A 24,678-nucleotide genomic window follows, 5' to 3' on the forward strand; every position below is an offset into this window, starting at 1 on the left:
AAAAAAAAAAAAAAAAAAAAAAATTAATCCATAGTCACAAGTAGAACTGGTGACAAGCTAAGACAAAACGGCTTCAAATCATAGTTCTCGTTGATAGTGCCAAATATACAGCTTATCACGTTGGTCTTCTAAGACACCCACCGCTAATACTATTGTCAACAACTTTTAAGTCAATTACCAAAATACTTGTCTACAGTGTGTTTCAAAGAGTTGAAACAACGGTATAAAACATGACCAAAATACAAGCCAGGATATAATGGTGGTAAGAGTGTTATGTGTTTTCAAAGATGAATTGATCATATTTGGTTCAGACTTCACAAAGGAGATGGTGTTTGAAAATAATTTAAATATGTTCATCAATGGATAATTACAAATTTATGACATAATAAAGATGAAACAGAGTTCCATATCTTTAACAGAAGAAGAGCTGAACTAATGCAAAGATTTCACACTAATTATTCTGTTACTAGTAATAAGGTGACGCATTGGATAGAAGAATGTTTTTGAAATAGATTTCGCCTGTATTTTTTTGGTTTCAAGTAGGTAAGTCTTCAGGGGCTTTTGTTTTATATTTGTCTCATATCCTGGTAACAAACTACTTGGCACACAGAAGGCACATATTTAATTTTAAGATAGAAACCTTAGGAATCATTTCAACTCATCATTTATCATATCCAATTTGTCACTAGGCCCTGTAAATTTACCTCCAGTATCTTTTGAATCCCTTCTCTTTGAACATTTTTATTTCCATTGCCTTATTTCAAGACTTTACTTTTTAAACCCAGTTTACTACAACAGCTTCCTAATCTACATTTTCTTAAAAGACTTACAACAAAGCATTTCACATCAATCCCTAAAAATATCTACTGCATACTAAAGGGGTCCTCAAACTTCTAGAGAGGAGGCAGAAAACCATATTGTTCTTTGAGAGTGGACTGTAAATAAAGACCATTTGAGAAAATTTGAGGTGTTTAGGATTGGTCAAGAAGAGGCAAAGGATAATGAAATGACCCTTCAAATTCTGGATGGGAAACTAGCAGCCCACGGTTTACAGTCATAAAATGGTCAATCAAATTCTAATCGGAAGTTATCTTAGGACCATGTGTCCACTAGCTATGTGCATTACTATCTGGAGGCAGCTGGTCTTATCGACTTATGGAATGACTTACTGAACGCTCAGCTATATGGCCAGCTGCAAGGCAACATCTTGAGTAGTTAGGGGTACATCTTTTTGGATGAGTTGATATTTTGAACAAAAAATGTCTTATTTTTCTCATAGCAAAATTACACTGGTTCAGGAATAAAATGACCCATTCTCATTATTCTTATGTGGAGGTTTAGGGTTCAAGGGAAGAATGCTTCTACTAGGGAACACAATCACGATTCCACTGATTAGTATCTAAAGACTGAGTTTTATCTCTCTTCTTTCATGTTTCCATTTGATTTTGAGAAGCTATTTTTTTCTCTGTCTCCACTACTGTATAGAGCATGCAGTATAATTTAAATTATACTTAAATTAAGTCCTTGAGGTGATCATGAAGGAACTAGGGGAGGAATGGTCATCACCTCAAGACCCTAGACTTGGAAAACAGTGGCCCTCAGTGGCCACTGTGTTGTTCTCACATGAGCTGGAGCTTTGTCTGCTTATCATCTGATAAGCTGGGCACTGAAATCTGCTGCTGTGTACGTGGGCTCTTGTGGTTTTCAAAGACCAACAGTTTTGTTCTCTGTGCTTTGACCCAGGCCTTTTCTGGGCAACTGGTATCTTCCACCCGTGTTTCTAACTCCTGGTCCAGTGCTGTTTGACAGGCAAGACATATTTACAAGCAACCAAAGGCATAAAAAGAGTTCCTGGAACTGTTTTTGCACAGCACTGAAAACTGATAGCTTCTCCCCAAATATCCTGACTTGATGAAGGAGACTCTTGCCTGCTAAGAACAGGACAACCTTAATAACCCCATGACTTCAGTGAGTTCTTGTGCCTTTTTCCTCTCGTTCTATAATGGGCATTTTGTCAGTTCCTAAATTACTTCTTAGTACTGTTGAGGGAGATAGATCCTGGTATATTTGGAGAATGCCAGATATAATAAAAGTGAAGACAAACAGTATAACAAGTTAAAACTATGTTCCATTGTTGTGGAATATCTAAACGCACCTCTCCCCCGCACTGACCATAAGTATTACTGTTTTCAAAATAATATCATGCAAATACATTTGTTTAACCAGTTTGGGTGGTTAAAAACACTAAGTTCCAAGTACAAGCTTCTTTCCTGTAGATGTCTAGCGGCTTACTAAACCAACGCGTCAACCCAGAGGGTGTTGCCTCGCTCTGAAAGCACCAGGAGGACGCAGGAGCCCTGGGTTCCAGTTCTGGCTTCGACTAGCTTTGTGACTTACACTCGCTGCACCTCAGTTTCCTCTCTGTAAAATGGGGCGGATATGCGGGCTGGATCTGGATATTCTCTGACTACCTGAGTCCACCCACAAAAGCCCCAGAAAGCCCGCTCGGGCGCCCACCTTTACGGTGAGGACGGGCGAGGAAAGGAGATGCAGCTGGACGCCCGCGCTCGCCTCCCGAGAGGGGCGGGGGAGCCGGGGAAGCGGTCCCGGAGCACCAGCGGTGGGCGGTGCCACTCCACGTAGAGCCGCCTTCCGGCCCGCGCAGGACCAAGCGCGCCCGCCAAACGCTCCGGCTGCCCTCCGCTTCCGGCACTCTGGTTCCAGGGCCGTCCGGGGGGACTCGGTTGGCCGCGACACCGGAGGGGGGCGGGTCAGGAAGTGGGGGCGCGGCGGCCGGGAGCGGGCCTGGGGAGGCCGAGGGGTTCCGCAACACGGAGGGCGGGAGACTCTGAGCCGCGCGGGAGCCGGAGGGGCGCCCCGGCGTCCGCGGGGACGATGGCGGAGGAAGAAGGTGACCTCCCTGGGGTCCAGCGCGCCTACTGTCGCCCGAGGTCTCGGGAAAGAGGGACGGGGGCTCGAGGGCCCCGGAGACCGGGGCTGCGGGCGGCCGCGACGGTCCGGCGGGAAAGAGCGGGGCGGCGGGGGAGGTGTGTGGAGAAATTCAGAAGGAGCGGAGTAAATAGCCCGAAGTTGTGTCGGCTCTAGTGGGAAGCGAAAGTGGAGCTTGAAGTTGGGAATCGTGTAGGAAGAGAGAAACCCGTGTGGGGAGTGGTGGAGAGGGAGGGCTGTGAGCAGATGACTGATGGGGTGGGGGACATACTTTGGTTTAGAAGATGTAGGTTTAGGTACTGAGTGCATTTCCGAGAGGGATAGTTGTTTAACCAAGTGCCCCTCAGTCTGAGTGCGCTCTTTAGAGGTCTGTGGATTCTGACAAATAAAAAGTCACCACCGGTGAGAGGAGCCGCAGGCCAAGGGGACAAACAGAGGCAAGGGTTTGGGGTAGACGTGGTAAGGTGCATTGGGAGGGGATGAGGAGGCAGAAATTGAAGAAGGTCAAGTTCAGTTACAGGTTAGGGCGAGATGGCAAAGGGAGAAGGGATGTAAGTGGTTTTGGGGGGATCTGGAAGCCAGGAGTGCTTTCTGGGTGAAAGTGGGTGGGCTGGAGAAAGCTTTTCATGCCCCTTCAGGGCCAATGCCAAGAAAATTAATTCATAGAAATCGATAGGTATGAGATAAAAATGCGGAGTTGGGAGGAACTTAGCTAGTGAGAGATGTTAGAGGAAACATTCGTGTCATGATATATCTTCATGATAGGCATGCTACTTTCAGGCATAGGTATAATGGTGTCTCGACTGAACAGGTAGATTTTTAATCCTTTTGGAAAACATGACTTTTTACCTTATTGAGGGCAGTTGTGAATGTGATTTATTTAGATTGAAGCCTTACTGAACCAAGAGTGCAAGAAGGGAGTTTCAAGAATTCAGTGGAAAGCAATTAAAAGAAATTAATTGTAAGAATTTTTTGCTGCGCTGTGTCTTGCTGCTCTGTCCCTGTGCTCCCTCTTGCTTCATATTTGCCTCGTCTTCCTTAAGTTTCCTGTGTTAAAACTGATCTAAATTTAAGACACTCTACCTAAAAACAGCTTCAAAACCAAAACTCTTTGTAGTTGGTAAGGAAGAATGTAATTCTGTTTGTTGTCTCGGTTTTATCTTTGGTTGCAGTATATGTAATACATTTTTTGATATTTTTTCCTTTTCTGACTAACTGCAAATCTCTAGGGGTGGGTTGATGAGCTAGCTTGTATGTTTCCATGAGCACTTAAGTTAAAGCATAAAAAAATTAATACTGCAGTATTAAAAGTCTTTAATATTATATATCATGCAAATGAGAAATTGTTTTAAGAAGTTATAGTTACACCTAACCAAATAGGTATGATGTAGAACCAGTTATGGTTTCACAAACCATACAAGTTTGTGAAATTTAATTCTGTGATATAAAATGAAAAATGATTTTTGTTTGTAGAATTACAGATAATCCAAAGCAATGAAATACATCTTGGAACAATTAATGGATTGCAGTTTTGTTAAAGTTTATTCAACGAATTTTTTAATTCCGTAAATATTTGACTGTCTAATGTGTTAGGTACTGGGATATAATAGTCAACAATGAGCAATTCTCATTTATTGTAATCTAGTAATGATATTTATAGTAAACATGTCTATGTCCTAGGCATTTTTCTGAGTACTTTCCATTTATTAGGCACTCTATACTGTTTTTCAAAATGCATGTTATTGGGCTTCCCTGGTGGCGCAGTGGTTGAGAGTCCAACTGCTGATGCAGGGGACACGGGTTCGTGCCCCGGTCCGGGAAGATCCCACGTCCCGCGAAGCGGCTGGGCCCGTGAACCATGGCTGCTGAGCCTGTGAGTCCGGAGCCTGTGCTCCGCAACGGGAGAGGCCACAACGAGAGGCCTGCATACCGCAAAAAAAAATAATAAAAAAATAAATTAATTAAATGCATATTATTTGTATTCACTGTGTTAAAATTAGACTAAATAGTCTGTTTTACTTGTATCCAGATGTTCTCTATATCGCTTTTTGCTTATCATTCACATTTACCTGGATCCTCTTCATTGTCCCACTTTTCTCTAAGTAAATACTCTTTGGGAAATCTCATCTTCTCTTGATGCTGTAGAGGGTCATGGCATTTATATTTATGTTTCCTGGAAGATATGTTAGAGCAAAGAAAGAAGTGATAGCCTTGAGCAGAGCAATGTTCATAATTCACTTGGAAGTTGCTATGTATAGTCTAGATGGACATTTGCAAGCCTATTTGTAGCCCTGTTAGCTATCTTATGTGAAGATCACTGGGCCAGAGACTGAAATAGGAGGTTATTTTTGTGGCTATGTTATCATTTTTATTTATTTGACTTTTTCTTTTATTCTTTATTTTTGATATGGGCAGATTCTTTTTTCTTTTCTTCCTTTATTTTGGCTGTTGTTTTATTTGGCTTTATTGCGGCACGTGGGGTCTTCGTTGAGGCACGCGGGATCTTTCTTTGTAGTGTGCGGGCTTCTATTTAGTTGTGGCGTGTGGGTTTTCTCTCTGGTTGTCGCATGGGCTGCAGGGCACGTGGGCTCAGTAGTTGTGGCGCGCGGGCTTAGTTGCCCGTGGCATGTAGTATCCTAGTTTCCCGATAAGGGATGGAACCCGCTTCCCCTGCATTGGAAGGTGGATTCTTTATCACTGTACCACCAGGGAAGTCACTCTTTTTTTTTTTAATTGAAATATAGGTGATTTACTACTTTGACTTTTTCTTTACAATGCTAAAAGTATAAGATAGTGAAAAGGAAACCTGAATTCTATCCCAGAGCTTTCCTATCATGATTAATAATCTAGTTTGTCCGCAGCTTTGGCCTTTTGTTACTTATCCACCTAAAGATTCTGGGCTTTGTTTATCAATTATGAAGTTAAAAGATCAATATAAAGGAAATGAGGTAAAGTTTGTATCCAATCAGTTTTGATTTATGGTCACAGGCAAAAAATTTAGGGACAAGATTGAAGAGATTGGTTAAAAAGTTTACTGTATTTCCCAAGTAGTACTTTTTGCTCCCACAATTTAATGCCACTGAAATTGCCATGTCTTAAAACCAATGCACATATTTAACATGGTAGTGCCAATTTTCCCCTTGAAAAACATCAAATAGTATCTTAAAATATATGGCTTCTTAGAATCAATAAAATATAGTATTGGAATTCCCTTGCAGTCCAGTGGTTAGGACTCTGCGCTTTCACCCTGTGGGTTCAGTCCCTGGTCAGGGAACTAAGATCCCACAAGCCGTGCAGCACGGCCAAAAAAATAATAATAAAGAAAATACAGTATTATAGATCCTTTACAGATTATTTATTTGTATGATAAACATTGCTAATATAGATTCCTGAGAGGTGACCGATTAAGATTTATACACTTCATAAATAACGGGGTTCTGTGCAAAATTTTTGTTGAATTCCCTGGTGGTTCAGTGGTTAAGACTCTGCTTCCACTGCAGGGGGCACAGGTTCCATGCCTGGTCAGGGGACTAAGATCCTGCATGCTGCGCAGTGTGGCCAAAAACAAAACCCAAACCAAACAAAAAAGCCATTTATGTGCACAGAGAACACTTTATTAAAATCCTTGTAAAGTGATTGATTTTATAGAGAATTTTTTTAAAAAAGAAAAATAATAGCTTTTTGTAAAGAACACTTTATGTGAATATCCCCTTCCTTTCCAAATTATCTTTATCTTAAATGTGTGCTTTTAGACTGTCTAATAAAAAAAGCCCTATCTAACCCATTGGTCACGTAATTTGTTAACTTCCTCAGTAGATTTGTTAACTTGATTTCTGAAATTACCCAATTAAAATTTTTTAATCCAGTACTGTTAATGTGTTTAATCATGCACATGTATCTACTAAGTATATGTCTTGTGGTTATATTTTTTCCATGTATTCTTTTTTAATACAATTTAAAATAATAACTTGCATTTGAAGACTTCATTTGGCTTTACATAAATTTTCATTCTTGTTGAATGCTTCTAACTTTTGCTTTAACCCATAGCGGGGGAAAATTAAAAGGAAATCATGAAGAAGGAATATAATAATATTTATTTGTCTCAGATTTGCATGCAGAAATACTCAATATCCATGGTATGGCTTTTCTAATAATGTCATTTTCTAATTATTCACTGACTTTACTACTTAACATGATTATAAAATAAATGATAAATAGTATAGAAATGGTTAAAAATTAACTAGTCAGACAGAATCCACTAAATATACAGTATTTTTTCCCTCAGTGTGTCAGTGTTTAAAGATATTTTAGCAAACGTGAATTTGCTTTGAAGCTACTTTAAAATCCATTTTACTCATTTTCCACAGTAAAGTTAGAGAATCAGCCATCTGATCATCAGCAACAGTAGCTGATTCATTTCTCATTTTTTAACTCCTCTTTTTAGGCTCATTTTTCCTAGCCTTAAGCCATTACTAAGAGAAAAGAAAAAACTCTTCTCTGCTTCTATTAGAAGGAGATAAGTTCTTGTACCACCTGAAACCTTGACAGCCCATCATAGCATCCTATATCTACATGACATAGTCTACCTCATAATTAACTCTAGGGAGGAAAAGTAGTTAAGTTGAATATTGTAAATTCCTGTTTAATTTGGAATTTAGTTTACTGATTTCGAGGTACTTTCTGCATTACATTTTTTAAATCGGGTATAGAAAGAGTAGATTTGGGAAAATTTCTGAGAGTTTCCCAAATATAGGGATTTTTATAGGTTCAGCCTATTTTCCAATACCTAAATCTCTAAGACTATTGAATGATAATGATACCACAGCACTGTGAAATTCTCCAGAACCTTCAGGATTATTTAAAAAAAAGGAAGTATAGGACTCCCTTTTGGTGCAGTTGTTAAGAATCCTCCTGCCAATGCAGGGGACACGGGTTCGAGCCCTGGTCCGGGAAGATCCCACATGCTGCGGAGCAACTAAGCCTGTGAGCCACAACTGCTGAGGCTGCGCTCTAGAGCCCATGAGCCACAACTACTGAGCCCATGTGCTACAACTACTGAAGCCCTCATACCTAGAGCCTGTGCTCTGCAACAAAAGAAGCCATCGCAATGAGAGTAGCCCCCGCTCACCACAACTAAAGAAAACCCATGTGCAGCAATGAAGACCCAATGCAGACAAAAATAAATAAGTAAATAAAATTTATTTTAAAAAAATGAAGTATAGTTTTATGATCAGTGTATTTTATTTTTATTTTAAAAAATTGTTAACTCATGAATGATGCATGTTATACTCTCATGTAACTAGAATAATAAGCTAATTTATTAAATAACACTGTTGTCCAGTCATTCTGGAAAAGAGTTTACTTATTTTGGGATATTTTGAAAATAGCATCATCTCAGGAGAAGAGCTCAGTTTATCAGTAGGACTATGAAAGCACGAGTTGGAGGCAGAATTTATACTGTCTTTTTGTTTGTAGGAAAGGAAAGTTTTGCGGGGAGTGCTAAAATAATTATGAAGAAAGTTATCTTTGGTACAAATAGTTCTTCATGAGACTTTTACCTAAGTATAATAAAAGTAAATCAGATATAGACAGAATAATTTGATACATACATTGCAATAACTTTTCAAATATTTTAAGGACCAACTATAGAACTGCGCCAAAGAAAAAAGCCAAAGTCTTCAGAAAATAAAGAATCTGCCAAAGAAGAGAAAATCAACAATACTGCAATTCCTGAAAGAGTTCCAAAACGTAAGTTAGAGAGATTTGGAGTTTTTATGCTATTACAAAAATAGTTATGTTAGGAAATATATTTTACATTAATATTTCAAATGTATAAACATTTTTATCTTAAGTATGTGGTGATATTGGTCAGCTTGCATTAGGTTTTGCTGTAGAACAATTTCTAAGTCTCACTGGCTTACAAAAAACAGTTGTTTCTGATCAACACTACATGTTGTGGCTGTAGCTTGGCTGATGTAGCTTCATGTCATGAAGGCATAATCCCTATTTGGGATGTGTTTTTCTTGTGGCAGAGAAAAAGAGCAGGAAAACAGGCAGAGTCATGCAGTACCTCTTAAAGTTTCTGCTGAACTGGCACACTGTCACTTGTACTCACATTCTGTTGGCCCAACCAAGTCATATAATCAGTCTAGACAGTGGGATGGAGTTTAGTCTGACTACAGGGAAGCATGGCAAGTCACATGGTAATAGGCAGGGATGAAAAATCTTTTTATAGGAAAGGACAAAATAGTTGGGAATAAGAATAAGTCTACCACATTCTGGCCTTTTGGTCATAAATATTTACTTGTCTCCCTCAGACAAAATATACTTGGTACCTCCCTGACCCCAAGGAAGACACCCAGTGTTACCCAGTCAGGGCATCAGTCTTGAAGCCCAAGGTCTTGTTATCTTCATCAGGGTCAGCTATGACTCATTCAATCCAGAGACCTATGAATTAAAAAGACAAGTTATCTGCTCTGTGTCAGGGGTCCCCAAGAACACCCCCATGTTCAGAGATTAGGAGGAGTCACAGGTCTCAGAATTTAGTCATATTCACAGCTGTAATTTATTACAGTGAACAATACAAAAGAAAATCAGCAAAGGGAAAGGACCTATGGACTAAAGACTGCAAGAAACTAGACAGAAGCTTCCAAGTCACATAGGACATACATAATTCCTTCAGCATCAAATTGTGACATTTGTAGGTTTGTCTACCTGGGAAGCATATTAGCGACTCTGCTCAGGGTTTTTACTGGTGGCTGGTCATGTAGCCTCTGCTTAATGCATAGGAAAATTCTAGATTCCCAGAAGGAAAGCAGTAGGTATGAACCACACTGTTTGCACAAATAAGTTAGGTACAGTAAACCACTCATTAGAAAATGGTGGGAACGCTTTTGAAATCTAGGTTCCCAGATGCCTGCCAAGAGCCTGCCTTGTAAGCAGGCTTTTCTTAGCAAAGCACATGCCCCCGCTCCCATTATACACTTTTGAATGAGGATAGGATATTAAAATAAATGCTTCCATTCAGAAAGAGGAAGAGTGAGAGACACATTAACCACTGGTCCATAGCAGTTTTGAAATCCTACTAGGTAAATATGAGGTCTTCCTCCTCTGGGGAATGTTTCTTGATTAGGCCCTAGTTGTTTTCCTTGGAAGTAGTTTCCCAGTTCATTGTTCTTTGTCGTCCTTGGCTTCATCCTCTGGAGGTCCTTCCGTTTCTGTTATCCTTCTGAACCATATCTGAAAGTGGCTTTGGAGAATATGCCATCCTTAGGAGCTGAACAGCTTTCGTAAATAGATTCTTTCCCATAGGGAGTTCAGGGGCCATTTATATAAATTTGCTCACATAAGATAAGGGCAGTGAGTCACCTACAGATCTAGTTCAAAGGTTAGCAGCAAGAAAACTTTTTGGGAGCTGGAAAATAATCCATCTATGCGTGACAAAACATTTTATAAAACTGTTTCCTGTGAATAGTTGCAATTTTAATACTAATTTTTAAATTATTTTAGGTAACAAGATCACAAACAGAATATTACTAGAGTACCTTGATCATCAGCAGCTTTTTTTTTTTTTGACATTTTTATTTTAGACTGCAAAAAACAAAAACGAGCAAACAAACAGAGAACAAGAAACTTGAAATAGGCTTGTCAAATAATGTAAATTCATCCTTTCCAGGGAAGCAGAAGATAGACCAGTGCAGGTTATCCTCAAGGCCACATATATCCTGCCTCACTGCTGCTTGCGCTCTGCTGGGTTTTGATCCTTCTTTGGGTCATAGTCTGGATTATTTTCCTCATCTGCTTCTTCACCTTCTTCTTTATAATCATCATCATCTTCAACAGCTTCTCCAGTAAAGTATAACACTGATCTTGGGATTATATGCTCACGTAAAAAGTGATCAATTTCAAAGTCCACAGCAAGGATAGCTTCAGCCATCATCCAGATCTCCACTCTCAGGAACTTCAGGAGGGGCAAAAAATTAAAGAAAGAGTCATTAGAAACTTTTTTGGTCACAGTACGAACTGTCCCACATCCCTTGTGTTTCTGTTTCTTCTTAATGGTTTTCAAAGTGACATTCTTCCCTTTTTTCCAGTCTATCTGGCACACTGTACAACCCATAATTTCTGGTCCATCAAAAGAAAAAGGACCAGAATCATCTGGTTCTGACCTCATCCTATATGTCTTTGTCAACCCTTCATTTGTGAAGGGTTAAACATGGTCAGCCAAAATTCAGGAATTTCCTTGGGGTCTTGCTTTTCTTCATCCTTTTTCTCATCTACAATCTTGGCCTTTTATTTTAGCTCCGAAATTTTATCTTCCTCACCTGGTTTCCATTCACATTCTTCTTCTATAGGTTCATAAATGGCATTAATAATCTCAGATCACTTATCAAATAGAGGCTGATAGGGAACAGCATACTTTCTTTCAAGATCATGAACTTCCTCATAGAACTTGGCTTCTATCTGTGCACATTTAACTTGAAGGTTTTTGAGAGCATTCACACATCTTTTAACTACCCTAGACAAGTTGTCGATGTCTGCCATGTTGTATGAATGTCAAATATCAGTGGCTAGCAGGGGGAGCCAGGCGGCCAGAGGTGTGCAGGCAGTGACTCAGGGCGGCGGTGGGAGGAGCAGAAGCTATCAGCTACTTTTGATTACAGGAAAGAGACACATGAGAACAGAATTGGCCCATTTGCAGTCAGGAAAGAAGAGGAAAATAGGAATCCAAAATTTCTGGGGCTTGTAGTATTGAAATTAGTATTGTTTGTCTTTTCAACTAGGAAAAAATATTCAATAAAATTGAGAAATACTTTAAGTAACAAAGGCTGATTAAGATGAATCCTTAGGGCAACGCCCAAATCAAGGGCATGACTGTCACATAGTTTGTTAAAATGTATGAATGGATTAAAGTAGCTCCTGCTAACTCCTTTCAGTTGAGTAAAGCACTCAGGGAAAAAGAACAAAGGGTGTGGCTTTATGTGACAAATAAACAAAGCTTCATAAGCTCAAAATACTTGTAGTTAAATCTTTGAGAGAGGCATATCTAGAAGAATTGTGGGTATAGTTATTGGAGTATGGAGTTGACTGGAATCAAGTAGGTAAAAAGCCAACAAAATTGTTCTTTTCTTTGCAAAAATGAATGATTTAATTTTTAAAAATTAAGGTATAACTAACATATCATAAAATGCACAGAAGCAGGGCTTCCCTGGTGGCGCAGTGGTTAAGAATCAGCCTGCCAATTCCGGGGACACGGGTTCAAGCCCTGGTCCGGGAAGATACCACATGCCGTGGAGCAGCCAAGCCCGTGCGCCACAACTACTGAGCCTGTGCTCTAGAGCCCACAAGTCACAAGTCACAACTACTGAGCCCATGTGCCACAACTACTGAACCCTGCACACCTAGAGCCCGTGCTCCACAACAAGTGAAGCCACCGCAATGAGAAGCCTGTGCACCACAGCAAAGAGTAGTCCCTGCTCGCCACCACTAGAGAAAGCTTGTGCGCAGCAACGAAGACCCAACGCAGCCATAAATAAATAAATAGATAGATAGATACATAGATAGATAGATAGATAGAAAAGAAAGCCCTGCTTAAAAAAAAAATGTACAGAATCATAGGTATTTAATTAAATGAGTTTTGGTACTTGACTACAACTAAGATACCTAACATTCCCTTATCCCAGAAAGTTCTTTTGTGTCCCTTTCCAGGAGATTTTCCCTGTACCCTCCAAAACAACCACTCTTCTGATATTTTTAAATATTGATTGACTTTGCATGTTCTAGAATTTCATATAAATGGAGTCATACAACATATATGTCCTTGTGCCTGGATTCTTTCACTTAGCTCAATATGTTATCCTTTAAAAATATAATCATTTTGAGATTCATTCTTCTTGCTGTAAGTGTTCTTGCTTTTCCTGTTGGACATTTGAGTAATTTCCAGTATTCTGCTATTATGAATAAGGCTGCTGTGAATACTTGTACGAATCTTTTTGTGGACATCTATTTTTATTTCTCTTAAGTAAAAACCTAGGAGAATTGCTGGCTAAGCTTTGAGAGAGACATACTGTCAAAAGAACTGCCAGCCTAGATTAAGGACACAACTATTCATGTCTTAAAATGATGTATGAGTCCCTAACTTTCTACATGCAGAAAGCAGGCTGAGTAAGCTGCTCTAAGGGTATCTTTCTTGAGAAGGAGTGAGTGTGTTTTGCCTTTGGGGGGGAAGTAGACATTTGTGACTAATGGGGCAAACCCTGGTGGATCCTTCTATTGTTCCCAAATGTTTTCTCCCTGCCCTGAAAGTGGATTATACATTCCTTCCCATTACCATGTGATTTGGATTGCCTCTCTGAAGTGGAGTATACTTCCCTACCCCGTTCTCAGGTTTATCCATGTGACTTTCGTGGGCCAATGGAATGTGAGTGGAAGTAGCAGTGTACTAGTTCTGACCAGAAATTATAAGAGGCATTGTATGTTTTTGTCTGTTCTGCTGCTCTTTTCCTTTGTAATGAGAACAGCATGTCCCAAATAGGGACTGATCCCATTCTGGAATTCTGAAGATACAAGAAGAGCCACAGCTAATCTGAAGTCTGGAATTGAGTGGAGAGTGACTGCTGACCCAAAACCCACAGTAACATGAATGAGAATTAAATATATGTTCTGTAAGCCACTGGTAATATGGGGGTCACTTTTTTACTACAGCAAAGCTGACTAATAAGAGTGATCATTTAAAACGTTTTGGAAAATACAGTATAAGAAAGGTATTTAAACAATTTAGAGATAGCTCCTATAAAACAGTATTTTCCCCTGATTACAAAAATATATTTTTAGGGTAGAAAATGTGAAAATAGAGATAAGTATAATAAAAATATATGCATAATTCCAGTAGATAATAACTATTCTTAAAATTTTGGCAAGTACTGCTTATATTTTTTTCAATGTATTTATACTTTTTCTTTTCTTTTTTTTACTTTTTGTGAAATTGAATCCTACAATTTTTTTTTTTCTTTTGGCCACATGGCTTGCCGGATCTCAGTTCCCCGACCAGGGATTGAATGCTGGTTGAGCCACGGCAGTGAAAGCCTGGAATCTAACCACTAGGCCACCAGGCCCATGATAATTTTTTTTTATAAATTTACTTATTATTTATTTATTTATTTTCGGCTGCATTGGATCTTTGTTGCTACATGCGGGCTTTCTCTAGTTGCGGTGAGCGGGGGCTATACTTTGTTGTGGTGCATGAGCTTCTCATTGTGGTGGCTTCTCTTGTTGAGGAGCATGGGCTCTAGGTGCGCGGGCTTTAGTAGTTGCGGCTCACGGGCTCAGTAGTCGTGGCATGCGGGCTTAGTTGCTCCGCAGCGTGTGGGATCTTCCTAGACCAAGGATCGAACCCATGTCCCCTGCATTGGCAGACGGGTTCTTAACCACTGTGCCACCAGGGAAGTCCCCCATGATAATTTTTTAATAAATAATTTCCAGGGCCCAGAGCTCTTTATTTTCTCTAAAATATATACACTTATATCAAACACTGATAGCTTGATTCCAGCTTTGACTCTTTACAAAATCTTTCAAAAACAAAATAGCACTAAGGTAAGGCATTTATATATAAGATTTGGTTGAATATATTTTTTGTAATAGCCCTTGATAATTAGGATTAATTTGTCATTGTCCAAGACTTAATTTAAAAAAAAAACAGGAAAAGATACATATTTAGAAACTTTGTAGCACTTTTACGAAATTGCCATGGTAGGTAAGTTTTTTTATTAGTCTGTTTATAGTTTACATTGTGTCAACATTGCTTTAATTAACTGTCTTTTTTTTTTTTTTTTTTTTTTTTGGGATCTTCGTTGCGGCATGAGGGAATCTTTTAGTTGTGGTGTGCGAGATCTTTAGTTGTGGATGCAAACACTTAGTTGCGGCATGCGGGATCTAGTTCCCTGACCAGGGATCGAATCTGGATCCCCCGCATGGCAGGGAGACTCTCAGCCACTGGACCACCAGGGAAGCCCATCTGTCATATATTTTTGCAAGTATGCTTCTGTAGCTCAATAATAATACCTATTGATAGTATTTACTGATCTCTTACTATGTGCCAGGCCAAATGCTTTACATGTACTATTGGAAGCAGTGATTTTATTTAATTAATTTATTTATTTAACATCTTTATTGGAGTATAATTGCTTTACAATGCTGTGTTAGTTTCTTCTGTATAACAAAGTGAATCAACTATATGTACACATATATCCCCATATCCCCTCCCTCTTGTGTCTCCCTCCCACTCTCCCTATCCCACCCCTCTAGGTGGTCACAAAGCACTGAGCTGATCTCCCTGTGCTATGCGGCTGCTTCCCACTAGCTATCTATTTTACACTTGGTAGTGTATATATGTCCATGCCACTCTCTCACTTCATCCTAGCTTACCTTTCCCCCTCCACATGTCCTCAAGTCCATTCTCTACATCTGCATCTTTATTCCTGTCCTGCCCCTGGGTTCTTCAGAACCTTTTTTTTTTTTTTTTTTTTTAGATTCCATATATATGTGTTAGCATACGGAATTTGTTTTACTCTTTCTGACTTACTTCACTCTGTATGACAGTTTCTAGGTCCATCCACCTCACTACAAGTAACTCAATTTCATTTCTTTTTCTGGCTGAGTAATATTCCATTATATATATGTGCCACATCTTCTTTATCCTTTCATCTGTCAGTGGACACTTAGGTTGCTCCCATGTCTTGGCTGTTGTAAATGGAGCTGCAATGAACATTGTGGTACATGTCTCTTTTGAATTATGGTTTTCTTAGGGTATATGCCCAGTAGTGAGATTGCTGGGTCATATGGTAGTTCTATTTTTAGTTTTTTAAGGAACCTCCATACTGTTTTCCATAGTGATTGTATCAATTTACATTCCCACCAGCAGTGCAGGAGGGTTCCCTTTTCTCCACACCCTCTCCAGCATTTACTGTTTGTAGATTTTTTTTGATGATGGCCATTGTGACCCGCGTGAGGTGATACCTCATTGTAGTTTTGATTTTCATTTCTCTAATGATTGGTGATGTTGAGCATCCTTTAATGTGTTTGTTGGCAATCTGTATATCTTCTTTGGAGAAATGTCTATTTAGGTCTTCTGCCCATTTTTGGATTGGTTTTTTTGTTTTTTTGATATTGAGCTGCATGAGCTGCTTGTGTATTTTGGAGATTAATCCTTTTTCAGTTGGAAAGCAGTAATTTTAAAGCAATTGTGTCATGCTGATTATTTTTTTTTATTTTTATTTTGTTTATTTATTTATTTTTATATTTTGGCTGCACCGCAAGGCTTGTGGGATCTTAGTTCCCTGACCAGGGATTGAATCCGCACCCTTGGCAGTGAAAGCGCGGAGTCCTAACCACTGGACTTCCAGAGAATTCCCTGATTCTAATGTTTGATTTATTGGGTAGTGTCTTTCAAGCACTTTGAATATAATTCTTATTAATTTAGTGATATCTAGCTGGTTATTCTATTTAATGTCTCTAATATACTATACAAATTAATATTTATTGAATAATGTTTTGAAAATAGCTAAGTTAATAAGTCAACCAGTTTGTTTTTATAAACCTCTCAGTCATTTAATAACGTAACACTGGGCTTTGGGCCTTTAGGCCTGGGCTTAATTTACTGAATCTTTTTTTTCCCCTATAGTTTTATTGAGATATAATTGACATACAGCACTGTATAAGCATAATGATTTGACTTGCATACATCATGAAATGATTATCACAAAAGTTTACTGAACACCTTGTATAGATACAAAATTAAAGAAATAGAAAAACATTTTTTTCCTTGTGATGAGGACTCTTAAGATTTTACTTTCTTAACAATTTTCATATGTAACATATAGCAGTGTTAATTATATTTATCATGTTGTATATTATATCCTTAGTACTTATTTATCTTACAGCTGGAAGTTTGTACATTTTGACTGCCTTCATTCAGTTCCCTCTCCCGCACCTCTCACCTCTGGTAACCACAAGTCTGATCTTTTTCTCTATGAGTTTGTTTGTTTTTGAGGTATAATTGAGCTACAATACTATGTTAGTTCCTGTTACACAACATAGTGATTTGCTATTTCTGTAGATTTCAAAATGATCACCACCGTAAGTCAGGTTGTCATCTGTCACTATAATTATTGACTATATTCCCCACACTGTACATTTCATATCTGTGATTCATTTATTTTGCAACTGGAAGTTTGTACCTCTTAATCTCCCTCACCTATTTCTCTCCTCCCCCCACCTCTCTGCTCTTTGGCAACCACCTGTTTGTCCTCTGTATCTGTGACACTGTTTCTGTTTTGTTATGTTTGTTCATTTGTTTGGTTTTTAGATTCCACATATAAGTGAAATCATATAGTATTTGTTTTTATTATACTGAATTATAGTTAATAGCTATAGCAGGACTAAATCATCCTGTGTGTAGAAAATTCAAATGTGTTTTATGTTTTCGTCAAAAAGTATTTACATAGGGGCTTCCCTGGGGGCTCAGTGGTTAAGAATCCGCCTGCCAATGCAGGGGACACGGGTTCAAGCCCTGGTCTGGGAAGATCCCATATGCTGCGGAGCAACTAAGCCTGTGCGCCACAACTACTGACCCTGCGCTCTAGAGCCCGTGTGCCACAACTACTGAAGCCCACGCACCTAGAGCCCATGCTCCACAACAAGAGAAGCCACCGCAGTGAGAAGCCCGCGCACCGCAACAAAGAGTAGCCCCTGCTCGCCACAACTAGAGAAAGCCTGCGTGCTGCAACGAAGACCCAACACAACCAAAAAATAAATAAATAATTTTTTTAAAACAAATTATTTACGTATATATAATGTGAATACTTTGTATATGATGTTGTATATGATGTTTTAAATACATAATCATCAAAAGTCGTTGAATTGTACAACTTAAAGAGCTGTATGTAATTTATAGTATGTAAATTATTCCTCAATAAAAACATTTCTTGGTAAGGAAAAAAATAACAATAGTAATTCTGAATGAACCTGTTTTTTTTTTCTCTAGATATTCGGTAGTATGTTCCTTTTATTCCTTTTTTAAATTAATAGACTAATTTTTAATTTATAGAAGAATTGAGCAGACAGTGTAGTACAGAGTTCCGATTTTACATGCCCCCCCCCAGAATTTTCCCTATTATTAACATTTTATATTAGTATGATACATTTGTTACAATTAATGAACTAATATTGATACATTATTTTTAACTAAAGTCCATACTTTATTCATATTTCCTTAGTGTTTATCTAATGTCCTTTTCTGTTCCAGGATCACATCCAGGATACCACACTACATATAGTTATCGTGTCTCCTTAGACTTCTCTTGGCTGTGACAGTTTCTCAGACTTTCCTTGTTTTTGATGACCTTGACAGTTTTGAGGAGTACTGGTCAGATATTTTGTAGGATGCCCCTCCCTTGGAATTTGTCTGCTGTTTTTCTAATGATTAGACTGGGATTATGGGTTTTGGGGAGGAAGACCACAGTTAGAATGCCATTTTTGTCACATCATATCAAGGATACATACAACCTTTGATTACTTTTTCTTTTTAATAGAAGTACATAAATATAAATATCATCCACAACTGATTACTTTTAATATGGTTTTTCAGATATATTATTTCAGTGCTTTGCAAAGATATTCATTGGCTGTCTTGCAGCAGTTACTAGCGGTATGATGTATGCTCTCTATTTATCAGCATACCATGAACGGAAATTCTGGTTTTCCAACAGGCAGGTAAGAAGAAAGAATTTTGAGCATATGAACGTTTGTTTTAACATTTAATGTTAATTTAAATAACGTGTTTTCCAGGGAGCCAAAACATGCATGATAAGTATGACAAGTGCTTTCTTTTTTTTGTTTTTTTGGTTGGTACTCAGGCCTCTCACTGCTGTGGCCTCTCCCGTTGTGGAGCACAGGCTCCGGATGCACAGGCTCAGCAGCCATGGCTCATGGGCCTAGCCGCTGCGCGGCATGTGGGATCCTTCTGGACCAGGGCATGAACCCGTGTCCTCTGCATCGGCAGGCGATCTCTCAACCACTGTGCCACCAGGGAAGCCTGACAAGTGCTTAATGTTATGCTGTAAGCCAGTAGGAACAGAATGGTATAGGAGCTGTCTTGAGTCACAGTATCAACCTTGACAAATTTAATAGCATGTATTTCAAGGTGGTAGAACAGAAATTATGAGGGGGCTTTCCTTCATGCAATTGATTTATTGGGACTTTTGATGACAGTGAAATGTTTTGAAGTTTAGTCAGCTTTTTCGTAGTTTTGGTAGTTTACATTTAAGAAACAGTCTGGAAGTTTCAGCATCAAAATATTTTAATTTTTAGATTAGAATGTTTGGAGGTGCTGAAAATGACTAGCAGACGTAACAGTATTTATTAAAATGTTGCCTCATATTAGTATGTTTAATGTTTGGTTTTAAATCATGTGTTAATCACAGACTCTTTACTCACTATAGTTATATTCATAATTCATTTGGCCTTTGAATAAGTTTTTTTTCAGGCTTACCTTCGCAAACAGGTATACCTGTAATATGCATTGGCAAAGTTCGTGGTGTTACCACTTGACTCTAAAGTTTTTTTGTTTTTGTTTTAGCCCAAACTCTTTTTTGTTGTTGTTCTTATTTTTGAGCGAGTAGTCAAGCTGACTAAATGTTTTTAAGCCATTGATTTATCTAACACCACCAAAACATTTAACTGAATAATTACTCACCTGTATTGATTTGACCAAGGATTTTGTATAGCCTATTTCCTTGAAAATGTTATGAAGATTAAGTATTAGTTGTTCTCAACACTGGATGTACAATAGAAAAATCTGGGATGATTTAAAAAATAACTTCCCTCACAGATTCTTAGGTGGGGTGGGGGGAGTGTCTGGGGTCAATATTGCACAAAATCTTTCCATGTGATTCTGTTATGTAGGCAGAATTGAGAACAATAAGGTTTAAAAATCTAGAAGACATTCATGAAGAGCACTGTGATGAGCCAGGAGCATTGGCATCATCTGGGAGCTTTTTCAGAATTGCAGATTCTCAGGCCACACTTTAGAATCAGAACCTATGTTTGAATAAGATCTCTAGAAGTTTTATATGCACATTAACTTTGAGAAGCACTGAGTAAGAGTTCACATCTTTGAAATTTTAGAAAGAAAAGTCAGTAACCATTCATAAAAAATTTTGAGGAAATTTATTTAGACTAATAAGCTCTAGATGAGAAAAAAAAGAGTTCACTGCTCAAGTAGATCTTTATAGAGAAAGACTTTATAGAGATTCTCAGTGTATAATGAATAGTGAAACTGAAAAGTTGCAATGAAAAAACTCATTTAATTTTCTCTAATCCAGCCTTTACATAGCTTATTTAACTCTTTTTAGGTAACACCCATTAATAGCTTAGGAAGTTCTGTTGATCAAACTTTGGGGAAACTGCTCTGATACCTTTTGTATTAATTGATAAAATTATGCATGAAAAGAAACGTTTCATTTTAAAAGATTATAGATTTATGAAAGTTTGATTCAGCATGATAAGTACAGGTTTCATTGTTTTTGACTACCTATATTCTTGGTTCTGTACAGCCTAATTTTAGGAATTTTAAGATTTACTTACATTTCTGGGAGTTCATTTGAAAAGAACTGGTTATCTGCTGCTCTTGGAAAGCCCTAATTAAGGGCTTGCTGTTCTGGATACCTAGGGAAGTGGAGTAGCAATAGAAAAATAATACTTTCTTTTTAAACTTATATTTTTATTATGGACTTCTAACACCTCAACCATCATTTTTTACTTCCTGCTATACTATTCTTGTTCTCCTTATGGTACTACTTTGGGTTTTCCTTCCAGATTTTTCTTATATATAATAGGCAAATAACTTACGAGTTACCATCTAGTTTAAACCTTAAGTATTTCATTAAAGTGATTGCCAGATTATTGAAAAGTTTAATCTTATTAATATGGCCACTAGTGGTTAAAGGAAAATTCAAACATGTCTTTGAATAAAAGGATAAATAAATAGCATTAATTTGGAATATGAGGAGAGAACAAGATTGCAGTTGAAATTTAAGACACTGGTATTTAAATAATCATTTCATTTTCTTTTAGGAGCTTGAACGGGAAATCACATTTCAGGGTGATAGTGCCATTTATTATTCTTATTATAAGGATATGTTAAAGGCACCTTCATTTGAAAGAGGTATGATAACTACATTTGTATATTTAGTAACAATATTTTCCTAAAATAAAACATGGTTCTTATATGTGGGAGCCCTTGAATGTGGAGATTTGTCTCAGAATATAGGTATCGGTCTTTCTTGTAGTTAATTTAAAAATTGGAAAAATGAGGCACAGAGTATTATATTTTGAGATCCTTCTTTATAATAAAGTATTTAATGACCTCTGAATAACATGTTCAATTCTTGTAAAAGCAGAATAAATAATCTGGAGAAAAATTTTTCTGGCTTTAGGTGTATACGAACTGACACACAATAACAAAACTGTATCTCTGAAGACTATAAATGCAGTGCAGCAAATGTCTCTATATCCAGAACTTATTGCCAGCGTTTTATATCAAGCAACTGGTAGCAATGTATGTGTTTCTTTTGACTTTAATATTTATTTTCTCACATATTTATGAATCCTCAAAATTATATGTTGTCATCCTATTATCTCCTTCTCTCTTTTTTTTCTCCCAATTAGGAGATTATTGAGCCAGTATATTTCTATATTGGCATTGTTTTTGGATTGCAAGGAATATATGTCACTGCTTTATTTGTTACAAGTTGGCTTATGAGTGGAACTTGGCTAGAAGGAATGCTAACTGTTGCATGGTTCATTATTAACAGGTAAGAAAGGTGTTTTAAATTAAGTTTTACAATTTTTTGTGACTGTGGTAGAGTTCTAAAAATGGCTCCCCCCTCCAAACCTTCCATGCCCTGATTCCTGCCTGTGAATATGATATTTCATCCCTGTGATTATGTTGTGTTGTATGGCAGCGGTCCCCAACCTTTTTGGCACCAGGGACAGGTTTCCTTGAAGACAGTTTTTCCACGGAAGTGGGGTGGATAGGTCAGGTAGTAATGCGAGGGGCAGATGAAGCATCGCTCGCTCGCCCGCCGCTCACCTCTTGCTGTGCAGCCCAGTTCCTAACAGGCCGTGGACCAGTACTGGTCGTTGGCCCGGGGGTCGGGGACCCCGGTTACATGGCATAGTTGACCTTAAGGTAGGAAGGTTAGCTGGTGGGCCTGATCTAATCATATGAGCCCCTAAAAGTGAGCAGCTTTCTGCAGCTGGTACAGAAGGGAAGTCAGAGATATTTGAAGCATGAGAAGGATTTGGTGCCTTGTTGCTGGATTGAAGTGAGGAGGAAATGAATTCTGCCAACAACCAGTGAGCTTGTAAAAACTCTACAAGCCCTGTATAAGAACTACAGCCCAGTTGATGCTTTGATTTTAGCTTAAGGAGACCCTGAACAGAGAATCCAGCCATACTGTGCTGGGTTTGTGAGCCAATGAATCTGTGTTATTTTGAGCCACTACATTTGTGGTCATTTGTCATGCAACAGTTGAAAAATAATACACTCACCTCTATCTCTCTATTTTCAACCATAGCAACATTGGCATACATGTCTTTCCTCATTTACTTAAAATTGATGACATAGCTTCATGAAAAGAAGGAAGAGGCATCAGATATATCAGTTTTAAGTTAACCACTATATTAATCTATGACAGTGTGCTTTGAATAATAAATCCATTCCTTTTGGTGATTAAAGGAGCCTCAGTTCTTTAATACTGAGTACAAAGAGAGTACGGGATGGGACTTCTTTGAAATGGAGAGCTAAAATTTTCTTGGCATTGGTCAGTGTCAAAAATTTATTTTTTGAATGATCCTTTTTTGGCTTTTGAAAGTGCTTCCTCTCCATAGCACTTTCCCCTCATAACACTTAACGTGATTAAATTTTAGAAAATGAGACCTTTCTTCTGTTATACATTTTCTTTTGGCAACTGCCAAATGAAAAATATGGTACTTCAAAGACACTGAGTTTCAGATTTAGGGCTATATCTCTTACTGGGCTTTGTTTAGGGTCACATGCTGGCAACAGTTTGAAGTAAGTGATTTAAAAAATCTTCCTTAGAAGTTTTCAAGTATAGCTGTCCAGCTTTATGAGTTATCAGTATATTTCTTCTTAACTCATAAAGGGAGTACAGGGGTGAACCAAACTTTATTATTATAAAAGCAACATATGTACATCATAAAAAACTTGAAACCAGCAAAAATAAAATAATAAGTTCAGTGCATATTCTTTTGGACCTTTTTCTATTGTGAATATGTGTGTGTATACATGTATGTATTTGTGGTATATGTATGTATATATATGTATATATTTTTTAACCAAGATGAGATATATTGAGATATATTGCACATACTGTTTTATAGGCTGCTTTCCTTATTTAGAAGCCTCTGCCTTTCTATTTCAGTAACTTTTTTATCTTTTCTAATACCCAGCCCATATTAGAATTTCCTGTGTTGACCCCAAAATACCCTCTATAACTGGTTTATCCAAACAAGTATTTAATCCAGGATTACGTATTGCATCTGGTTGTTACGTTCCTTAACTCTCTTTAAATCTAACATAGTCCCTTTTTTTTTTTTGCGGTAAGTGGTCCTCTCACTGTTGTGGCCTCTCCCGTTGCAGAGCACAGGCTCAGGACGCGCAGGCACAGCGGCCATGGCTCACACGCCTAGCCGCTCCGCGGCATGTGGGATCTTCCCGGACCGGGGCACGAACCCATGTCCCCTGCATCGGCAGGCGGACTCTCAACCACTGCGCCACCAGGGAAGCCCAGTCCCTTTTTTTTTAATGACAGTTGGCTTGTTGAAGGGACCAAGTCAGTCGTCCTACAGAATGTCCTAACTTCTGGATTTCTCCTATTGCTTCCCTGTGGTGTTATTTAACTTTTCTCTCTGTCTTCTGTGTTTATGTAATCTGGAAGATACCTCTATAGGCTTGATGGATTCAAGATAAACAATTTTGGTTAGAATATATTGTCGATGATGTAGTTTTCATGTTCTGTGACTTTACAAGTTACAGGGTATTTAGTTGGCCTAACCCTAGTGAAGCTGAAATTGCTGGTTTGAAGGATGACAGTCTGATCTCTCCATTGAATAATTATGTTTTCCTCTTATGACTATAAAACAATCTGTGCGGTGTTCTGGGACATCAAATGAACGTCCTTTTCACCATTAACAATATACCTGAGGTTTATAACTCTAGTTGACAGCCTTTGCCTAATTTAGGGTTTATAAAATTAGGGTTTTCTATTTTCATTAGCTTCATTCTTCAAAAGTAAAATCTTTCTTTATTAGCCAGGTTCTTTGGTTACCTTTAAATTCAGTTACTATTAGAAAGTTAGGACAAATGCTTAATTTCACTTTAACTACCAATTTCTTTGTAAGAGATTGTTTTAATAGCTGTCTCACACAGTGATAAAAAGCATTTTCTGGTGTTCTCCTTTTTAAGCATCTTTCTGTACTTAGAGATTTTCATTGATTCAATAGGGCTAAAATACATTACCATCATTATTCTTTTTCTTGCTTAAATTTTTACAGCATTGGTCGATAGGAGTGCTTTCTGACTGGCTCCCAAGTTCTTTTGACACATCTTCATTAATCTTTGAAAGTGTCTTGTTTTCTGGCTCAGCAGGA

General features: G+C 38.1%; 1 protein-coding gene and 1 pseudogene across 1 annotated transcript in view; one reads left to right on the forward strand and one right to left on the reverse strand.

Moving 5' to 3' along the window:
- Positions 1 to 2,881: 2,881 nt before the first annotated feature.
- The window catches only part of DPY19L4 (dpy-19 like 4), a 59,174-nt gene continuing 37,377 nt past the window's right edge, over positions 2,882 to 24,678 (forward strand). The window contains exons 1-6 of the mRNA XM_007453249.1: positions 2,882 to 2,911; positions 8,587 to 8,697; positions 18,593 to 18,717; positions 21,079 to 21,169; positions 21,441 to 21,562; positions 21,673 to 21,818. Coding sequence (XP_007453311.1) covers positions 2,896 to 2,911; positions 8,587 to 8,697; positions 18,593 to 18,717; positions 21,079 to 21,169; positions 21,441 to 21,562; positions 21,673 to 21,818 — 611 coding nt within the window. The 5' untranslated portion in view covers positions 2,882 to 2,895. The remainder of the gene's footprint in view (positions 2,912 to 8,586; positions 8,698 to 18,592; positions 18,718 to 21,078; positions 21,170 to 21,440; positions 21,563 to 21,672; positions 21,819 to 24,678) is intronic.
- On the reverse strand, positions 10,679 to 11,158 carry LOC103089081 (nucleosome assembly protein 1-like 1 pseudogene; annotated as a pseudogene).

This window comes from Lipotes vexillifer, unplaced genomic scaffold, assembly GCF_000442215.2.
Source record: "Lipotes vexillifer unplaced genomic scaffold, Lipotes_vexillifer_v1.1 scaffold1038, whole genome shotgun sequence".
NCBI lineage: Eukaryota > Metazoa > Chordata > Mammalia > Artiodactyla > Lipotidae > Lipotes > Lipotes vexillifer.